Source organism: Mustela nivalis (assembly GCF_964662115.1).
Source record: "Mustela nivalis genome assembly, chromosome: 13".
Taxonomy (NCBI): Eukaryota; Metazoa; Chordata; class Mammalia; order Carnivora; family Mustelidae; genus Mustela; species Mustela nivalis.
In genome coordinates, this window is record NC_139032.1 from 58,687,180 (window position 1) to 58,706,960 (window position 19,781).

The window sequence follows — 19,781 nt, forward strand, 5'->3', positions numbered from 1 at the left end:
TCTAAGGATGGGAAAGTGGGTGGAGAATGGCTCTTCCCACCTGCTGGCAAGAGGGAGAAGGGCTTTGAATGAGGCACTTGGAGGATAGTTAAGTGTCCTGAGGCTTGCATTCTAGACTTTTGATTCTTCAAAATGAAAATGTCTCATGACTTCTCCTGTTAATATATAGTCATTGTAAATATATGATTTTCACACAGGCCTCTCATACTTCTTATATATTTTCCTTAGGTATTGTAAAACTTTTCTAACTGCAGTGAATTATATACAGCCCCTCTTGTGCCCTGTTTTATTATTTCCTGTAGTTTTAGTATTTGAGTAAAATTTTCTTTAGTAAAACAACATTTGTTGTTTTTCCTTCTTTCCAATATTTATGTTCCTTGTTTTCCTCATCTCATCTAATTATCTAGACTGCAAAGTGATGTAGACATTGCGTGCTGATGTTCTGATACTTCCTTTCATGTTAGGGGTAGTGTCCTCTAATGAAGTGTGCTACTTTTAAAAAGTCAGAAATCAGTTAACTTATGTCAAGTGACTTGTCAACATCTGTTGATGAGATCACTTTTTCCTCTTGAATCTATTAATAAAATTGTTGCAATAGATCTAATTTATCCTAATGTTAGAAGCCCCCTTACAAAACTGGATACTATGTACCATGTATTATTTTAAAAGATTTTATTTATTTATTTGACACAGAGAGAGAGAGAGAGAGAGAGAGATCACAAGTAGGCAGAGAAGAAGGCAGAGGGGGAGGGGGAGGCAGGCTCCCCGCTGAGCAGAAAGCCCTATGCAGGGCTTGATCCCAGGACCCTGAGATCATGACCTGAGCTGAAGGCAGAGGCTTCACCCACTGAGCCACCCAGGTACCCTATGTACCATGTACTTAATATGCAATGATTTAAATCTATTCAGGTTCAGTGTATGACTTTTTCATTTGATCAAGTTTCTTTGCTCATTCATTGTTCTCTTATTCTTTCAAACGTCTTCATGTTACTACTTGTCTACTGGTATTTCTCTTAAGATTTCCACAAGCATATACATTTTTCAAGATTTCATTTATCTGAGAGAGAGAGGACAAGCAGAATTGGGGCAGAGGAAGAGGGAGAAGCAAACTCTGTGTTGTGCTATTGAGCGGGGAGCCAAAAACTTGGCTCCATCTCAGGACCATGGGATCATGACCTGAGCCAAAAGCATCTGCTAACTGACTGGGCCTCCCAGGCACCTTTTTAAACAAGCATAGTAATACTTTTGTTATTTCAGTATCAACACATTATACTCATATATTATACTTGTAAGATTCCCTTTCCCGCCACATCCTTCATAAGATGAGATCTTCAATGGGCTATAACTATACATCGTTTTCTAAATTTCTGAGCTTAATAGTCATCTAGAATTGTAACTAGAGTTACACCATTGCTTTGTTGTCACTGTTTACCTCAATGCACTTTCTAATAATTTCTTCATATATTTTTCTTTGCACATTTGGTATGAAGTGTTCATTAGACTTTATCAATCTTCAGATATTCGACCATTCTCCACTGTGTCTTACATACCATATCTGTCCCAGTCCTTCCATTATTTATTTTTAACTATTTGTTGGGAGAACATTATAAACAAAATTTCTTTTTGAGAAGGGGATTATAGGGGTGTGTGCTGTCTGTATTTGCATGTGCCAACAATGTCTTTTCAAGTGTCATATTGGTGCAATGGTCAGGGTATATAGAATTCTGATTCTCAGCCCCTTTCCCTCAGTACTCTGTCAGTCTTGTTCCACTGGCATCTACATTTAGGGCAGGAGGGAAGCAGGCCAGCGGCAGCCAGATTCTTGATCCTTGTTGGGAAGTATGGCTTTAAGCTGTGGAAAACTCTATAGAATTCTTTTGGAATATGTGAGAATCACAACTTATCCTTGGATTGACTGTACATAAGTTGGTCTTTTGCTACAATTCTTACCTGATGATTGATGAACGTTTTATGAATAATTATACAGAATTTCTGTTGAGTGAAATGTTTTTCTCCTCCTTTATTATTTGTCTGTCATCTGTTCTGTTTTCTCCTCCTGAATTACATAATGGATCCCTGTGGTCTCCCTTTTATGTCTCTCACCTGTTCTTGAATAACCAACTTCTCTCTCTTGCTCTCTCTCTCTCTTCTTGTTTCCCTCTCAGCCTTGGAGAGAAACTTAAGTTCTTTTTTTTTAATTTAATTAATTTATTTATTTATTTTAATTTATTTTCAGCATAACAGTATTCATTATTTTTGCACCACACCCAGTGCTCCATGCAATCCATGCCCTCTCCAATACCCACCACCTGGTACCCCAACCTCCCACCACCCCCCCCTGCCACTTCAAACCCCTCAGATTGTTTTTCAGAGTCCATAGTCTCTCATGGTTCACCTCCCCTTCCAATTTCCCCCAACTCCCTTCTCCTGTCTAACTCCCCATGTCCTCCATGCTATTTGTTATGCTCCACAAACAAGTGAAACCATATGATAATTGACTCTCTCTGCTTGACTTACTTCACTCAGTACAATCTCTTCCAGTCCCGTCCATGTTGCTACAAAAGTTGGGTATTCATCCTTTCTGATGGAGGCATAATACTCCATAGTGTATATGGACCACATTTTCCTTATCCATTCGCCCGTTGAAGGGCATCTTGGTTCTTTCCATAGTTTGGCGACTGTGGCCATTGCTGCTATAAACATTGGGGTACAGATGGCTCTTCTTTTCATGACATCTGTATCTTTGGGGTAAATACCCAGGAGTGCAATTGCAGGGTCATAGGGAAGTTCTATTTTTAATTTCTTGAGGAATCTCCACACTGTTCTCCAAAGAGGCTGCACCAACTTGCATCCTCACCAATAATGTAAGAGAGCTCCCCTTTCTCCACATCCCCTCCAACACATGTTGTTTCCTGTCTTGTTAATTTTGGCCATTCTAACTGGTGTAAGGTGGTATCTCAATGTGGTTTTAATTTGAATCTCCCTGATGGCTAGTGATGATGAACATTTTTTCATGTGTCTGATAGCCATTTGTATGTCTTCATTGGAGAAGTGTCTGTTCATATATTCTGCCCATTTTTTGATATGATTGTCTGTTTTGTGTGTGTTGAGTTTGAGGAGTTCATTATAGATCTTGGATATCAACCTTTTGTTTGTACTGTCATTTGCAAATATCTTCTCCCATTAAGTTTTTTTTAATTTAAAAATTAATTTTTAAGCATTGTTTAATCTACTTTTAAATACTTTCTACATGAAGCACTGGGTGTGGCACATAAACAATGAATCCTGGAACACTGAAAAAATAAAATAAAATTTAAATAAAAGATAAAGTATAAAACAAAAAAATACTTTCTACTGGGTTTTATTTGACCAACAATTTCAGTTTTATCCCATAAGACAAATTTTTATCTCCTAGTCACCTTTTCTCCTCCTAGCTTCTATTTCATAGACTGCTTTTGTTTTATTGATGAGATTGCCTTCAGAATTCCACACAGGATACCATTGAGGCTTTTCTTTAGTGTCTCACCATCTTTCTGCAATAACTTCTTTCCAGGAAAGACTGTTTGTTTTGATGACTAGTTTATGTCCTCCTATTGGTTTAAAAGTTCGTGTCAGTTCTCGGAAGCTTTCTATTCCGCTCATTCTTTTAACTGGACTTGTAGATTGCTCACAATTGGGAAGTAGCTTGGAATTCCTCACCAGACATGGGGGTGATTCTTAGATGTCTGCTGGTGTACCTCACGTTCCTCTCCCTCTGACTGCCATGTAGGGTTGGGTATTCTTGGGCAGAAAAGCAACTGATGGTTATCAGTTGGCTGCATACATGGTCAAGCCAGGTCAGGAAGTTAAGAGAATTCATTTGATTCTCCTAAATACATCTCAGGTTCCACATCATTCTGATGAGCTCTGGGAGGTCTCAGCTATCCAGGGACAGAAGCAAGGGGGTGAATAACACCCTCGACAAGGGGAAAGGAAAAAAGCCTGGGGGTTTGACCCTTACATCAGTTTTGCCACCACTTACGCACTCTCTTCTGCGCTCCCAAGGTGTGAATGGTTTTCTGGTGGGTACCATGACTGAGGACAGGAAGAGGTCAATTTTGGAGACACAGGAAGAGAACAATTCAAGAAACAGTTCTAGGAATTAATATGAAAATAGGGAGAAAGAAGCAATGAGCACAGAGATAAAATATTACTATTATTTAATATGAGATAGGATATGTTGAAAGGTCCATGAATTAAGGACCCATCCAAACATGTTCAAAGAAAGAGGTCAGGGAGCAAGTGAATTACAGATATATGCCCAGAGCATTTTATAAGTTAAAAATAAAACTTGAAGGGTACCTGGATAGCTCAGTGGGTTAAAGCCTCTACCTTTGGCTCAGGTCATGATCCCAGGACCTTGGATCGAGCTCTGCATCGGGCTCTCTGCTCAACAGGGGACCTGCTTCCCCCCCACCCTCTGCCTGCCTCTCTGCCTACTTGTGATCTCTGTCAAATAAATTAAAAAAATCTTTTTAAAAAATTTAACTTGAAGAGTTATTTTTCTTGTACATCAATTTGTTCAATATGCATCCCAAAGATAGATGACTATAAGGTTTGAGGAATGTATATACTTCTCTGGAAGTGCTTCTAGAATGGGACAGAAACGTCCCATTAAATGCTTCCTATTCACACAAAGTGTTCTGTGTAATCAGATTTGCCTATGCACCTTTGATGAAATTAGCCCGTTAACTTATCCTCTGAGCTCCTCAGGTGAGAGAAACTAGGGAATAGAGATCTATCAGGACCCCTTTACCATCACTGGATGACATGTTTGCGTAGGACCAGGTTCTTCACAGCGGCTTTCACGTCCTTGTTCCTGAGGCTGTAGATGATGGGATTGAGCATAGGGGTCACCACCCCATAGAAGAGGGAGGTGAGCTTGTCTGAAATATCCTGCTTGTCTGCCCCCAGGGGATCCTTGGATTTGGGTTTCCCATACATGAAGAGGATGGTCCCATAGAAGATGACCACGACTGTGAAGTGGGCAGAACAGGTGGAGAAGGCCTTTTTCCTCCCCTCAGTTGATGGGATCCTCAGGATGGTAGCAATGATAAACACATAGGAGACAAAAATGAACAGAACTGGAATGCCCAGAAAGATCACATTGGCCACTGTCATACTAATCACATTGATGGAGATGTCAGCACAGGCCAACTTAAGGACAGCCAGGATCTCGCAGGTAAAATGGTTGATGACATTGTTCCCACAGAAGGGCAGTCGCATAGCTAAGGATGTTTGCACCATGGCAGTCATGCTTCCAGCTGTCCAGCAGCCGACAGCCATGGGCACACAGGCAGCCTTGCTCATGACCACGGGGTACCTAAGGGGGTTACAGATGGCCACATAGCGATCAAATGCCATCATGCCCAGAAGCACACACTCTGTGGCTCCCATGGCAAAGGAGAGAAACATCTGCATGACACAGGCTGAAAAGGAGACGGTTTTCCTGGGGGTCAGGAAGCTGTCGAGAATGAGGGGGACTGAGGAGGTTGTGTAGCAGATGTCCAGAAAGGAGAGGTTCCCCAGGAAGAAGTACATGGGCGTGTGCAGGCGGGAGTCAAGGGCAGTCACCAGGATGAGGATCCCATTGCCCAGCAGGATGACCAGGTACATCAGGAGGATGAGCACAAAGAACATTTTCTCCAGCTTGGGGTGGGCTGAAAGCCCCAGGAGGATGAACCCCACCACAGGAGATGTTGAATTGGACCTGTCCATGTATATCTTCCCTGTAATCTGCTGGAACTCAGAAAGCAACTTCAGGATTCTCTGATAGGTAAAATGGCCAGAAAGCCATTGAGGATATTTTCCTTGCTAAGCAGCTGGAGAATGGCCCTGGCAATGCCGGGGGCTCTTTACATTGTCCTAATTAAATGCAGAGAAATTGGTCAAAATCTTCTTTGTGATATTGGCCACCTATAGAGGTGTTTGACATTTCACAAAATTAGATTTAATCTTCCTAATCACATTTAAAATTAACATCACACATTTACCTCAGCTTATACCATGTGTGGCTGATTCATTTTAATCAATGTTGTAGGAATTGTTATACTCCATTTGTATGAATTTTTTTTCTTTTGAGGCATAAGACTGGTGGAAGTAACTGATCTTAATCTCAATTCCTGATCATTCCCTTCTCTATGTAACTTTGGATATGACTTCCCTCCTTTTTTATAGTTCTCTCTCACTGTCCAATGAATGAATATCCATTAGCCAATGATATCCTAATGGATATTCATTCATTGGAATATGCATTCATTCATTCCTTCACTCACCTTCCAAACTCCTTGGAGTACTTACCAAAAGAACTTTCACCAATCATTCAATGTATAGGGATTATCAAGTCCCTTTTCCTCTCTGGGCTCTGTTTCCCTAATACTCATTTTGGAATCGATTGTATTTAGAGATATTCTATCCAGGGACTAAATGATCTTGTGAATTTCTCATTCCTGGACTTTCTGTTCTGTCACTGAAATATACTTCTCTCTTTCTTTTCTGTTCACCCCATGCCACATAGTCATAAGGAATGAAGCCAGGAACTGGGCTGGGCTGGGCTCACAGAGCTTACATATTCTTTTACAAGTTCTCTCTTACCTTTTCTATAGATAGGGTAATGAATAAAACAACTTGTCTGAGGTCCAGCCAATCTGATCTGAAACTAGCAGCCAGAGGAGTAAATGGATGAAAGCTAAATTTTCTGGTCTTTGCTCTGTGTTTGGTTAAAATCCACAAAGGACATGCATTGCCTATATGAAGCCAGTTAAATTCCACCCTGCTGTTGGGACTATTCCAGTCCCTGAAGTGATTTAAAGTTTTGAAAGTGAAGTGACAAATTTTAGAAACTTTATACATCTGGGATTATGTCCCTAAGATCCAATTATTTTGAAGTCCTTCCAGAAATACTTTCTTCCTTTTCCCTCCCTTTATACCCATCCTGTAGAGCTATTGGAAAGCATTAGAGAGGAAGGGTCATTGTGGTTCTGCCAGGATTAACATAAATCCCCAGTCAATGAGAAGAGTCCATGGCAAGTCTAGGAGAATGTGAAACTCACTGCGCAGGACAAATCCTTATAGCTCAGTATCCCCAGAATTTCCAAATTCAGGATGTTGGGCTTGGAAAGAGGCAAGTGACCTAGAAATTTTCTTCTTGTCTGTGTTCCTCCATAGAGAGTCTGAGTTCCTATCATATGCCAGGCCTTTATAAGGCACTGGGAGAGTCATAAATGAATCTGATTATAGCTCTTGCCATGAGAGTTTCAAGGTATAGCAGCTGTGGGCTTGAAAAAAAGCCATTTGATTACAGAAGTGATGTCCTATTATTTGAAATCTTTCTTATGCTCCTTTGTTTTATCCTTTCCAGAGAATAAACTTTTTGTTGGGATGGTTAAGGACACTTGGCCAATGTCATGGGTTGAGTGAAGGGCTGTGGGGACTCTGTTTCTTTTACATTTTTTGCCTAATCCTCCTGGCTTTAGCAGTACCCCTTTACCCCAGGACCTAGAGGGACCTGGTGCAGTGGCTGCTCAGTGCTTGAGATCTGTCTGTAGCACAGTACTCTTCCCATTTCTGGCTCAGGATTTGGCTCTGTGAGATCTGCCTTAGAAATGACCACTAATCCAACACTTTCCAGCCTTCAAATTGTTATCACTCTAATGTTCCCCTTCTTCTTAACCTTGCGGTTTTTCATTAAAAAAAGAAAAGAAAAGAAAAGAAACAAACAAACAAAAACCCTGTAGTTTGGGTGCCTGGGTGGCTCAGTGGTTAAGCCGCTGCCTTCGGCTCAGGTCATGGTCTCAGGGTCCTGGGATCGAGTCCCGTGTCGGGCTCTCTGCTCAGCAGGGAGCCTGCTTCTCTCTCTCTTTCTCTCTCTGCCTGCCTCTCTGTCTACTGTGATCTCTCTCTGTCAAATAAATAAATAATCTTAAAAAAAAAAAAAACCCTGTAGTTTTTCTGTCTCAGGAGGGAGCAAAATTAGGTACATGTGTTCAGTCCTCCTGTATGCCTCAGTCCTGATTCCGTGCAGTTACTAACATCCTCTGTTATTTTCTTATATGTGTTAGTCATTGTTTTTGTCGGTTTCTATCCACTAGAATGGAAGTTTCATAGAGGCAAGGACTTTTTCCTACATTGTTTATAAATGTATCCTAAGTATAAAAACTGGACCTGGTTTATGGTAGACACTCAATGAAGAGTTGTTGAATAAATTAATAAATTAATTTGTGACCTATTCCAGTTTTCTTCTTTGTTCCATGGTAGCTCTCCTTTTTATTTTTACTTTCATCCCATCTTTTTACATTTTTATTTTGTAAACATTTTATAATGTATATAACATATTGGTTCAGTAGAACATTTATGCATTTTATAAATAAATAAGAGAGAGTGTATTAAGAGACAGTGTAATAAGAGACAGTGAGATAGTGTAAACTGTAAGGAAGCATGACTTTAAACCTAGGGGACCATCGATCCTAGATACCTAGCTTCTGGTTATGGCTGCAGCCCTTCAGTTATGTCGCAAACCTCTCTTTCCTAAGTGGCTCTTAAATACTGGAAACATCTATCTTTAGAAAAAATAAGCTCACAAAAGACCTCAATGTGAGGCAGGAATCCATCAGAATCATAGAGGAGAACATAGAAGAGGTTCGATGTCGAACCTCTTTGACATTGGCTACAGCAACTTCTTTCAAGACATGTCTGCAAAGGCAAAGAAAACAAAAGTGAAAATGATCTTTTGGGACTTCATCAAGATCAAAAGCTTCTGCACAGCAGAGGAAACAGTCAATAAAACAAAGAAGAAACCCACAGAATGGGAGAAGATACTCTCAAATGACAGTACAAAGGGCTGATATCCAAAATCTATAAAGAACTCCTCAAACTCAACACACACTCAACAGGACAAATAATCACGTCAAAAAATGGACAGAAGGGAGGAGGAGTCTAGATGGCGGAGAAGTAGCAGGCTGAGACTACTTCAGCTAGCCGGAGATCAGCTAGATAGCTTATCTAAAGATTGCAAACACCTGCAAATCCATCGGCAGATCGAAGAGAAGAAGAACAGCAATTCTGGAAACAGAAAAACAACCACTTTCTGAAAGGTAGGACCAGCGGAGAAGTGAATCCAAAGCGACGGGAAGCTAGACCCCGGGGGGAGGGGCCGGCTCCCGGCAAGCAGCGGAGCAACCGCGCACAAAATCAGGACTTTTAAAAGTCTGTTCCGCTGAGGGACATCGCTGCAGAGGCTAAACCGGGGCGAAGCCCACGCGGGGTCAGCGTGGCCTCAGGTCCCGCAGGGTCACAGAAGGATCGGGGGTGTCTGAGTGTCACAGAGCTTGCGGGTATTGGAACGGGAAAGCCAGCTACAGAGACAGAGCCGACAGTAAGCTCGCAGCTCGGGGTTACCTTGAACCGGTCGCAGGCTCGGTGACCTCGGAGCGCGGCCGGAGGTCAGGCAGACGGGAGTAACTGGGCGCTGTTCTCTGAGGACGGCCGGAGACCAGGAGGCCGCCATTTGTATTCCTGTCCTCCGGAACTCTACGGAAAGCGGAAAGCGCTCAGGGAACAAAAGCTCCTGAAAGCAAACCCGAGCGGATTACTCACCCCAGCCCCAGGTAAGGGCGGTGTAATTCCGCCTGGGGCAAAGACACTTGAGAATCACTACAACAGGCCCTTCCCCCAGAAGATCAACAAGAAATCCAGCCAAGACCAAGTTCACCTACCAAGGAGTGCGGTTTCAATACCAAGGAGAGCACCAGAATTCCAGAGGAGGAGAAAGCCAAGCACGGAACTCATGGCTTTTTCCCTGTGATTTTTTTTAATCTTGCAGTTAATTTAATTTTTCTCTTTTTCATTTTTTGTTTTTTTTTTTCTCACCTTCGGGTAACAATTTTTTTTTTAACTGTTACCTTTTTCTTTTTTTAATGATTTTTTTACTAGTTTATCTAATATATATATTTTTTAGTTTTTACATTTTTCTTAGGTGTTTTCTTTTTTTAAATTCTTTTCTTTTATTTTTTTTTTCTTTTTTCTTTTCTTTTTTTTTTTTTCTTTCTTCCTTTTTGAACCTCTTTTTATCCCCTTACTCCCCCCTCACGATTTTGGATCTCTTCTAATTTGGTTAAAGCACATTTTCCTGGGGTTGTTGCCACCCTTTTAGTATTTTACTTGCCCCTTCATATACTCTTATCTGGACAAAATGACAAGATGGAAAAATTCAACACAAAAAAAAGAACAAGAGGCAGTACCGAAGGCTAGGGACCTAATCAATACAGACATTGGTAATATGTCAGATCTAGAGTTCAGAATGACAATTATCAAGGTTCTAGCCGGGCTCGAAAAAGGCATGGAAGATATTAGAGAAACCCTCTCGAGAGATATAAAAGCCCTTTCTGGAGAAATAAAAGAACTAAAATTTAACCAAGTTGAAATCAAAAAAGCTATTAATGAGGTGCAATCAAAAATGGAGGCTCTCACTGCTAGGATAAATGAGGCAGAAGAAAGAATTAGTGATATAGAAGACCAAATGACAGAGAATAAAGAAGCTAGCAAAAGAGGGACAAACAGCTACTGGACCACGAGGGGAGAATTCGAGAGATAAGTGACACCATAAGACGAAACAACATTAGAATAATTGGGATTCCAGAAGAAGAAGAAAGAGAGAGGGGAGCAGAAGGTATACTGGAGAGAATTATTGGGGAGAATTTCCCCAATATGGCAAAGGGAACAAGCATCAAAATTCAGGAGGTTCAGAGAACGCCCCTCAAAATCAATAAGAATAGGCCCACACCCCGTCACCTAATAGTAAAATTCACAAGTCTCAGTGACAAAGAGAAAATCCTGAAAGCACCCCGGGGAAAGAGGTCTGTAACATACAATGGTAAAAATATTAGATTGGCAGCTGACTTATCCACAGAGACCTGGCAGGCCAGAAAGAGCTGGCATGATATTTTCAGAGCACTAAACTAGAAAAACATGCAGCCAAGAATACTATATCCAGCTAGGCTATCATTGAAAATAGAAGGAGAGATTAAAAGCTTCCAGGACAAACAAAAACTGAAAGAATTTGCAAATACCAAACCAGCTCTACAGGAAATATTGAAAGGGGTCCTCTAAGCAAAGAGAGAGCCTACAAGTGGTAGATCAGAAAGGAACAGAGACCGTATACAGTAACAGTCACCTTATAGGCAATACAATGGCACTAAATTCATATCTCTCAATAGTTACCCTGAATGTTAATGGGCTAAATGCCCCTGTCAAAAGACACAGGGTATCAGAATGGATAAAAAAAACAAAACCCATATATGTTGCCTACAAGAAACTCATTTTAAGCCCGAAGACACCTCCAGATTTAAAGTGAGGGGGTGGAAAAGAATTTACCATGCTAATGGACATCAGAAGAAAGCAGGAGTAGCAATCCTTATATCAGATCAATTAGATTTTAAGCCAAAGACTATAATAAGAGATGAGGAAGGACACTATATCATACTCAAAGGGTCTTTCCAACAAGAAGATTTAACAATTTTAAATATCTATGCCCCCAACGTGGGAGCAGCCAACTATATAAACCAATTATTAACAAAATCAAAGAAACACATCAAGAATAATACAATAATAGTAGGGGACTTTAACACTCCCCTCACTGAAATGGACAGATCATCCAAGCAAAAGATCAGCAAGGAAATAAAGGCCTTAAATGACACACTGGACTAGATGGACATCACAGATATATTCAGAACATTTCATCCCAAAGCAACAGAATACACATTCTTCTCTAGTGCACATGGAACATTCTCCAGAATAGATCATATCCTCGGTCCTAAATCAGGACTCAACCGGTATCAAAAGATTGGGATCATTCCCTGCATATTTTCAGACCACAATGCTCTAAAGCTAGAACTCAACCACAAAAGGAAGTTTGGAAAGAACCCAAATACATGGAGACTAAACAGCATCCTTCTAAAGAATGAATGGGTCAACCGGGAAATTAAAGAAGAATTGAAAAAAATCATGGAAACAAATGATAATGAAAATACAACGGTTCAAAATCTGTGGGACACAACAAAGGCAGTCCTGAGAGGAAAATATATAGCGGTACAGGCCTTTCTCAAGAAACAAGAAAGATCTCAGGTACACAACCTAACCCTACACCTAAAGGAGCTGGAGAAAGAACAAGAAAGAAACCCTAAGCCCAGCAGGCGAAGAGAAATCATAAAGATCAGAGCAGAAATCAATGAAATAGAAACCAAAAAAACAATAGAACAAATCAACGAAACTAGGAGCTGGTTCTTTCAAAGAATTAATAAAATTGATAAACCCCTGGCCCGACTTATCAAAAAGAAAAGAGAAAGGACCCAAATAAATAAAATCATGAATGAAAGAGGAGAGATCACAACTAACACCAAAGAAATACAAACTATTATAAGAACATACTATGAGCAACTCTACGCCAATAAATTTGACAATCTGGAAGAAATGGATGCATTCCTAGAAACATATAAATTACCACAACTGAACCAGGAAGAAATAGAAAGCCTCAACAGACCCATAACCAGTAAGGAGATTGAAACAGTCATTAAAAATCTCCAAACAAACAAAAGCCCAGGGCCAGACGGCTTCCCGGGGGAATTCTACCAAACATTTAAAGAAGAACTAATTCCTATTCTCCTGAAACTGTTCCAAAAAATAGAAATGGAAGGAAAGCTTCCAAACTCATTTTATGAGGCCAGCATCACCTTGATCCCCAAACCAGACAAGGATCCCACCAAAAAAGAGCTATAGACCAATATCCTTGATGAACACAGATGCAAAAATACTCAACAAAATACTAGCCAATAGGATTCAACAGTACATTAAAAAGATTATTCACCACGACCAAGTGGGATTTATTCCAGGGCTGCAAGGTTGGTTCAACATCCGCAAATCAGTCAATGTGATACAACACATCAATAAATGAAAGAACAAGAACCATATGATACTCTCAATAGATGCTGAAAAAGCATTTGACAAAGTACAGCATCCCTTCCTGATCAAAACTCTTCAAAGTGTAGGAATAGAGGGCACATACTTCAATATCATCAAAGCCATCTATGAAAAACCCATCGCAAATATCATTCTCAATGGAGAAAAACCGAAAGCTTTTCCGCTAAGGTCAGGAACACGGCAGGGATGTCCATTATCACCACTGCTATTCAACATAGTACTAGAGATCCTAGCCTCAGCAATCAGACAACAAAAGGAAATTAAAGGCATCCAAATCGGCAAAGAAGAAGTCAAATTATCACTCTTCGCAGATGATATGATACTATATGTGGAAAACCCAAAAGACTCCACTCCAAAACTGCTAGAACTTATACAGGAATTCAGTAAAGTGTCAGGATATAAAATCAATGCACAGAAATCAGTTGCATTTCTCTACACCAAAAGCAAGACAGAAGAAAGAGAAATTAAGGAGTCAATCCCATTTACAATTGCATCCAAAACCATAAGATACCTAGGAATAAACCTAACCAAAGAGACACAGAATCTATACTCAGAAAACTATAAAGTACTCATGAAAGACATTGAGGAAGACACAAAGAAATGGAAAAATGTTCCATGCTCCTGGATTGGAAGAATAAATATTGTGAAAATGTCTATGCTACCTAAAGCAATCTACACATTTAATGCAATTCCTATCAAAGTACCATCCATCTTTTTCAAAGAAATGGAACAAATAATGCTAAAATTTATATGGAACCAGAAAAGACCTCGAATAGCCAAAGGGATATTGAAAAAGAAAGCCAACGTTGGTGGCATCACAATTCCGGACTTCAAGCTCTATTACAAAGCTGTCATCATCAAGACAGCATGGTACTGGCACAAAAACAGACACATAGATCAATGGAACAGAATAGAGAGCCCAGAAATGAACCCTGAACTCTATGGCCAACTAATCTTCGACAAAGCAGGAAAGAATGTCCAATGGAAAAAAGACAGTCTCTTCAATAAATGGTGCTGGGAAAATTGGACAGCCACATGCAGAAAAATGAAATTGGGCCATTTCCTTATACCACACACAAAAATAGACTCAAAATGGATGAAGGACCTCAATGTGCGAAAGGAATCCATCAAAATCCTTGAGGAGAACACAGGCAGCACCCTCTTCGACCTCTGCTGCAGCAACATCTTCCTAGGAACAACGCCAAAGGCAAGGGAAGCAAGGGCAAAAATGAACTATTGGGATTTCATCAAGATCAAAAGCTTTTGCACAGCAAAGGAAACAGTTAACAAAATCAAAAGACAACTGACAGAATGGGAGAAGATATTTGCAAACGACATATCAGATAAAGGACTAGTGTCCAGAATCTATAAAGAACTTAGCAAACTCAACACCCAAAGAGCAAATAATCCAATCAAGAAATGGGCAGAGGACATGAACAGACATTTCTGCAAAGAAGACATCCAGATGGCCAACAGACACATGAAAACGTGCTCCATATCACTCAGCATCAGGGAAATACAAATCAAAACCACAATGAGATATCACCTCACACCAGTCAGAATGGCTAAAATCAACAAGTCAGGAAATGACAGATGCTGGCGAGGATGCGGAGAAAGGGGAACCCTCCTCCACTGTTGGTGGGAATGCAAGCTGGTGCAGCCACTCTGGAAAACAGCATGGAGGTTCCTCAAAATGTTGAAAATAGAACTTCCCTATGACCCAGCAATTGCACTATTGGGTATTTACCCTAAAGATACACACGTAGTGATCCAAAGGGGCACGTGCACCCGAATGTTTATAGCAGCAATGTCCACAATAGCCAAACTATGGAAAGAACCTAAATGTCCATCAACAGATGAATGGATCAAGAAGATGTGGTATATATACACAATGGAATACTATGCAGCCATCAAAAGAAATGAAATCTTGCCATTTGCGACAACATGGATGGAACTAGAGCATATCATGCTTAGCGAAATAAGTCAAGCAGAGAAAGACAACTATCATATGATCTCCCTGATATGAGGAAGGGGTGATGCAACATGGGGGCTTAAGTGGGTAGGAGAAGAATAAATGAAACAAGATGGGATTGGGAGGGAGACAAACCATAAGTGACTCTTAATCTCACAAAACAAACTGAGGGTTGCTGGGGGGAGAGGTTTTGGGAGAAGGGGGTGGGATTATGGACATTGGGGAGGTTATGTGCTTTGGTGAGTGCTGTGAAGTGTGTAAACCTGGTGATTCACAGACCTGTACCCCTGGGGATAAAAATATATGTTTATAAAAAATAAAAATTAATTTTAAAAAATGGACAGAAGACATAAACAGACACTTCTCCAAAGAAGACATACAAATGGCTAACAGACACATGAAAAAATGTTCATCATCATTAGCCATCAAGGAGATTCAAATCAAAATCACATTGAGATACCACCTTAAACCAGTTAGAATGGCCAAAATTAGCAAGACAGTAAATAGCATGTATTGGAGAGGATGTGGAAAAAGGAGAACCCTCTTACATTGTTGGTGGGAGTGCAAGTTGGTGCAGTCACTTTGGAAAACAGTGTGGAGATTCCTCAAGAAATTAAAAATAGAGCTTCCTTATGACCCTGCAATTGCACTATTGGGTGTTTACCCCAAAGATTCAGATGTAGTGAAAAGAAGGGCCTTCTGTACCCCAATGTTCATGGCAGCAATGGCCACATTTGCCCAACTGTGGAAAGAACCAAGATGCCCTTCAATGGACAAATGGATAAAGAAGATATGGTCCATATATACAATGGAGTATTATGCCTCCATCAGAAAGGATGAATACCTTTTGTATCAACATGGACAGGACTGGAAGAGATTATGCTGAGTGAAATAAGTCAAGCAGAGAGTCAGTTATCATATGGTTTCACTTACTTGTGGAGCATAAGGAATAACACAGAGCACATGGGGAGATGGAGATTGGGGGAAATTGGAGGGGTAGATGAACCATGAGGGACTGTGGACTCTAAGAAACAAACTGAGGGTTTTGGAGGGAAGGGGGTGGGAGGTTGGGTGAGCCTGGTGGTGGGTTTTTATGGAGAGGACGTATTACATGGAGCACTGGGTGGTGCATAAACAATGAATTCTGGAACACTGAAAAGAAATAAAAAAGAAAAAAAAAGGAAGCTCACAGAACACAGGACTTTTGGCCCTATTAAAAAAATAATCTGCTATCTTACTTGTCTGCAACATGTACCTCTCATTGTTGGAGGCCATCCATAGTGAACAGGGGTGGGTGACTGCACCTGTTTTGGAAAGTCACCTCTGAGCTTCGAGAAGCCTTGAGGATCTGGTTTGGAGTCTCTCTCTCTCTCTCTCTCTCTCTCTCTCCTCACCTTGGGTTTCTCTTGCAACTCTTCCACAGCCTGTCACCCCTCAGTACTCCACTCATGGGCTTGGGTCTTCTGCAGAAAGCTCAGGAACAAGTGAGAGGGCCCACACCATTGCCTCAGCTGTTATGATTGGCCCCAATACTGCCAATCATAGGAATGGCAGTATTGACACATAGGAATGAGGACACATATCACAGTGACAACCTGACTCACTTCTATTCTTTACAGGAGCTGTACCCACATTAGCTCTTAACATTTTTTTATGCTGATGTAACTGTTGATTGGTGGACTGGGGATACCTCAAGCTCCAAGGCCTTGACACAGCCCATCCAAAAAATATTGCTGGGGGCTCTTGGTCTCATCATGAGAAAGAATTCAAGGATAGACACAACACAGCAGATGATCAGTACAAACAGGAGAGTTTATTAAGTCTTATTATTAACTCTCTAGATGAGAGAGCAGGTGGGTTCAAGGGAATGCTGCACCCACGGAGGTTTGGATTTCAATCTTTAATAAATAGTTGTTAATAAAGGGGTAGAATATTCATTACTCAAAAGGTGGAAATTTTCTTCAAAGCAGGTGATCTCCTCCAGGAATGTAGGTTATGTGCCTTTTTTTCCTTATTTGGTCAAGGTTTTCTGTCATGGCTCCCTTAGGGAGAAGACTTTGTCAGCCATCTTGGGCCAGTCTGGGTTAATCTGGTTTCCTGTTGTTTTGTTTTGGAGTGCTGCCAGGATAGACCCCTGACTTTAGTTAGTTGTGACTTCCTCTTTGCTAGCTTCCAGGCATCCTGTCAGAACCTAACTAACTGCCTCTAACAACTTTGAGCCCTCGCCATACTTTCCTGGAATGAGATTGTACATGGAAAGAGATAACCTTAATCAATAGGTTCAGTAAAAATTCTTTAGAAATTATAGATATGAATTTTATATATGTATAAATAATTTATACTTACATATGTTTCCTCTTTCCACTGAAAGATCTAGAGACTATGATAAACTCATTAGCACCATTGGCACCCAGATTGTGGTTTCTAAATACCAGTCCCCACTAAAGAAAACAAGAACTCCTTAGAGAAAATGATTATTTCCATGTCTTGAAAGGAACAGTGAATGTTGAGTCTATGATATCTTGACATACCAGAAAGAAAAGAAGCCATCAAAGATTCTAGGGTCAGGGCACCTGAGTGGCTCAGTGGGTTAAAGTCTCTGCCTCTGGCTCAGGCCATGATCCCAGGGTCCTGAGATCGAGCCCCGCATTGGGCTCTCTGCTCAGAAGGAAGTCTGACTTAAATTTTTCCGTAAAATGAAAGAGAAATTCTCCATATCTTGGGTGATGTGTTGTACAGTTCTCTTTGAGCGTTTGATTTGTCATTTCTCTGCAAACCAGTTTTCTCCTTCTTGCAAGGCACATGGCTACATTAGTCCTGTATTTATGTGGTCCCTCAGCTTAAGAGCCCTATGCCAACTAACAAGGGTCTCTATATCCGCATTCATACTCCTTGGAGAGAAAATATGATTAGCTCTGTTTTGGTCAATAGTCTAATCACCTGTGCCCAGGGGGAAGGGTACTACCTTCTCATCAGTTCCTAAGGAGGAAACATCTTGCCTCTGGCAGAACTTTCTAGCTAGTTTGCTACAGGGTCCAGATATGCCAAGCTTAGAATCCTCCTGGGATCATTAAGCAGGATGTGTTATGACCTAAACCCCCAGGTGAATTGCCTTCACCCTCTACCTATCCCAGGGTGCCATACAAATCCCATTATTCTCTATGTGGTTCTTGGTAAAAAAAAAAAAAAAAAAAATGGGAATGGGAAACACTGAACTAAGGAGGTGGTAGGCAGATTTCAGAGAAGTTAACTACAATATAAAACAAATTTCAAGGTAAGTTGATAAATAGGGGAACTGGAACCTAATCAGAATCTGGTTTCAAAGCTTCTTATGCTAACATAAGTATTGTACATGATTTTTATGAGGATTGCCAGTGTTCTTGGATCTGAAAAGACAATATATGCATCATGTGAACAGTGGAATTTGCATGATGTCACAGTTTGAATTTGACAGGAGGCAGACTGGTGTGGAGATTGTGGTGTATAATGTTTATTAGGGAGTGCTCTTGGGATCAACACTGGAAGGGAGGATGAGAAAGGAGGAATGGGCAGAGGCAGGAGTTGGCCTATCATGTAGTCTCAACAAAGGCCACAGTTAACCCCTTGGGAAACTCTGGCAGTAGGGTCAGCCTTCAGAAGCATCCTGAGTAGGGGCAAGATGTTTATATCTCTTCATCAGTCAATCACTGGATATGGGCTACCCTAAGGAAGGGGGCATGATTTGGGGGAATCAGATCTCTTCAGTTAAGAGCACTCTTTAGCTAATTCCTGATTTAAAAAACGACAACTGAAAGCTTTCTGAGGGTAGCGCTTTCATCAGCTGAAGGAGTCCTGTAGAGAGTCCTATAGAAAGATCTGGGTGGAAATTAGTTCTCTAAGTCAAAACTAGTAAAATGAAGTATGTTGAAAGGAATTTTGCCCTGCAAGTATGTTTCATTTTTCAGTCAGTTATTGACTTATAAAGGATGGGATTGATCCTGACTCAATGTCATCCTCTCTGTAGTGAGCTAAGAAAGACATAGTTGGACTCTGTGCTCAACAGGGAAAGGAAAATTCACACCAGAGTGGGACAGAAAATACTGGGTTTGAAATAGTGGGACAGGAATAGACAGAGAGACTATTTAAGGGCCCACACAGGCAGTGACCCATGACCACGTTTCTGCCCAGTGTGGACAGGAAGGTGCTCTAGGGCTGAAGGGGGTAGCTGGCCATGTCTCAGACAGGAGAAGCCTAGGACACCCAAGCAAGACAAGCAGGGAGCATTTGTTTTCATCAGGAAATTTTGATTCTCAGGAAAATATAGACCTCCAGTTACCTCAAGGAAAAAGAGACATTCAGAGTTCAGTCCCTCACAGAATCCTTGTCACTTTTTGGGTCTCTAGTGACTGAGATCCTCACACATTACACTTCTGGACCCCTTCCCAGGTGTTCAGTGAACTGGTTCTGCCTTTTGGTTTTATCATTTAACTACTCTGCAGTCAGCCACCTTGCCCCAACTTCTTCTGGTCCCATGGTACTTCTGCTCTGCTCTCCCCCATAGATCCATCCTCTAACTCTCCAGACTATAGGGCCAGACTGTTTACCTAATATGTAAGACTTACTGAGGGCAGGAAAATGAAGCTTAAACCCAGATACCAGCTATGAGTGCTCCTGGGCTAAGATCTTCCACATGCATTTGTAGGATCTGGCTTACTTGCCCTCGAAGGAAATACTCTACATGGAATCTACATGATCCCAATTCCTCTGAGTCTCAGAGGAAGGAAAGGGCCAACTTCATTCTCATCTCCAGTCTCAGACC

The 19,781-nt window shown here is 41.0% G+C and overlaps 1 protein-coding gene across 1 annotated transcript; it reads right to left on the reverse strand.

Moving 5' to 3' along the window:
* Positions 1-4,797: 4,797 nt before the first annotated feature.
* LOC309846353 (olfactory receptor 13C7-like) lies at positions 4,798-5,757 on the reverse strand (the record flags this gene model as incomplete). The annotated part of the gene is made up of 1 exon (XM_082695209.1): positions 4,798-5,757. The coding sequence occupies one exon, from the start codon at positions 5,755-5,757 to the stop codon at positions 4,798-4,800; it is 960 nt and encodes a 319-aa protein (XP_082551335.1).
* Positions 5,758-19,781: the final 14,024 nt, after the last annotated feature.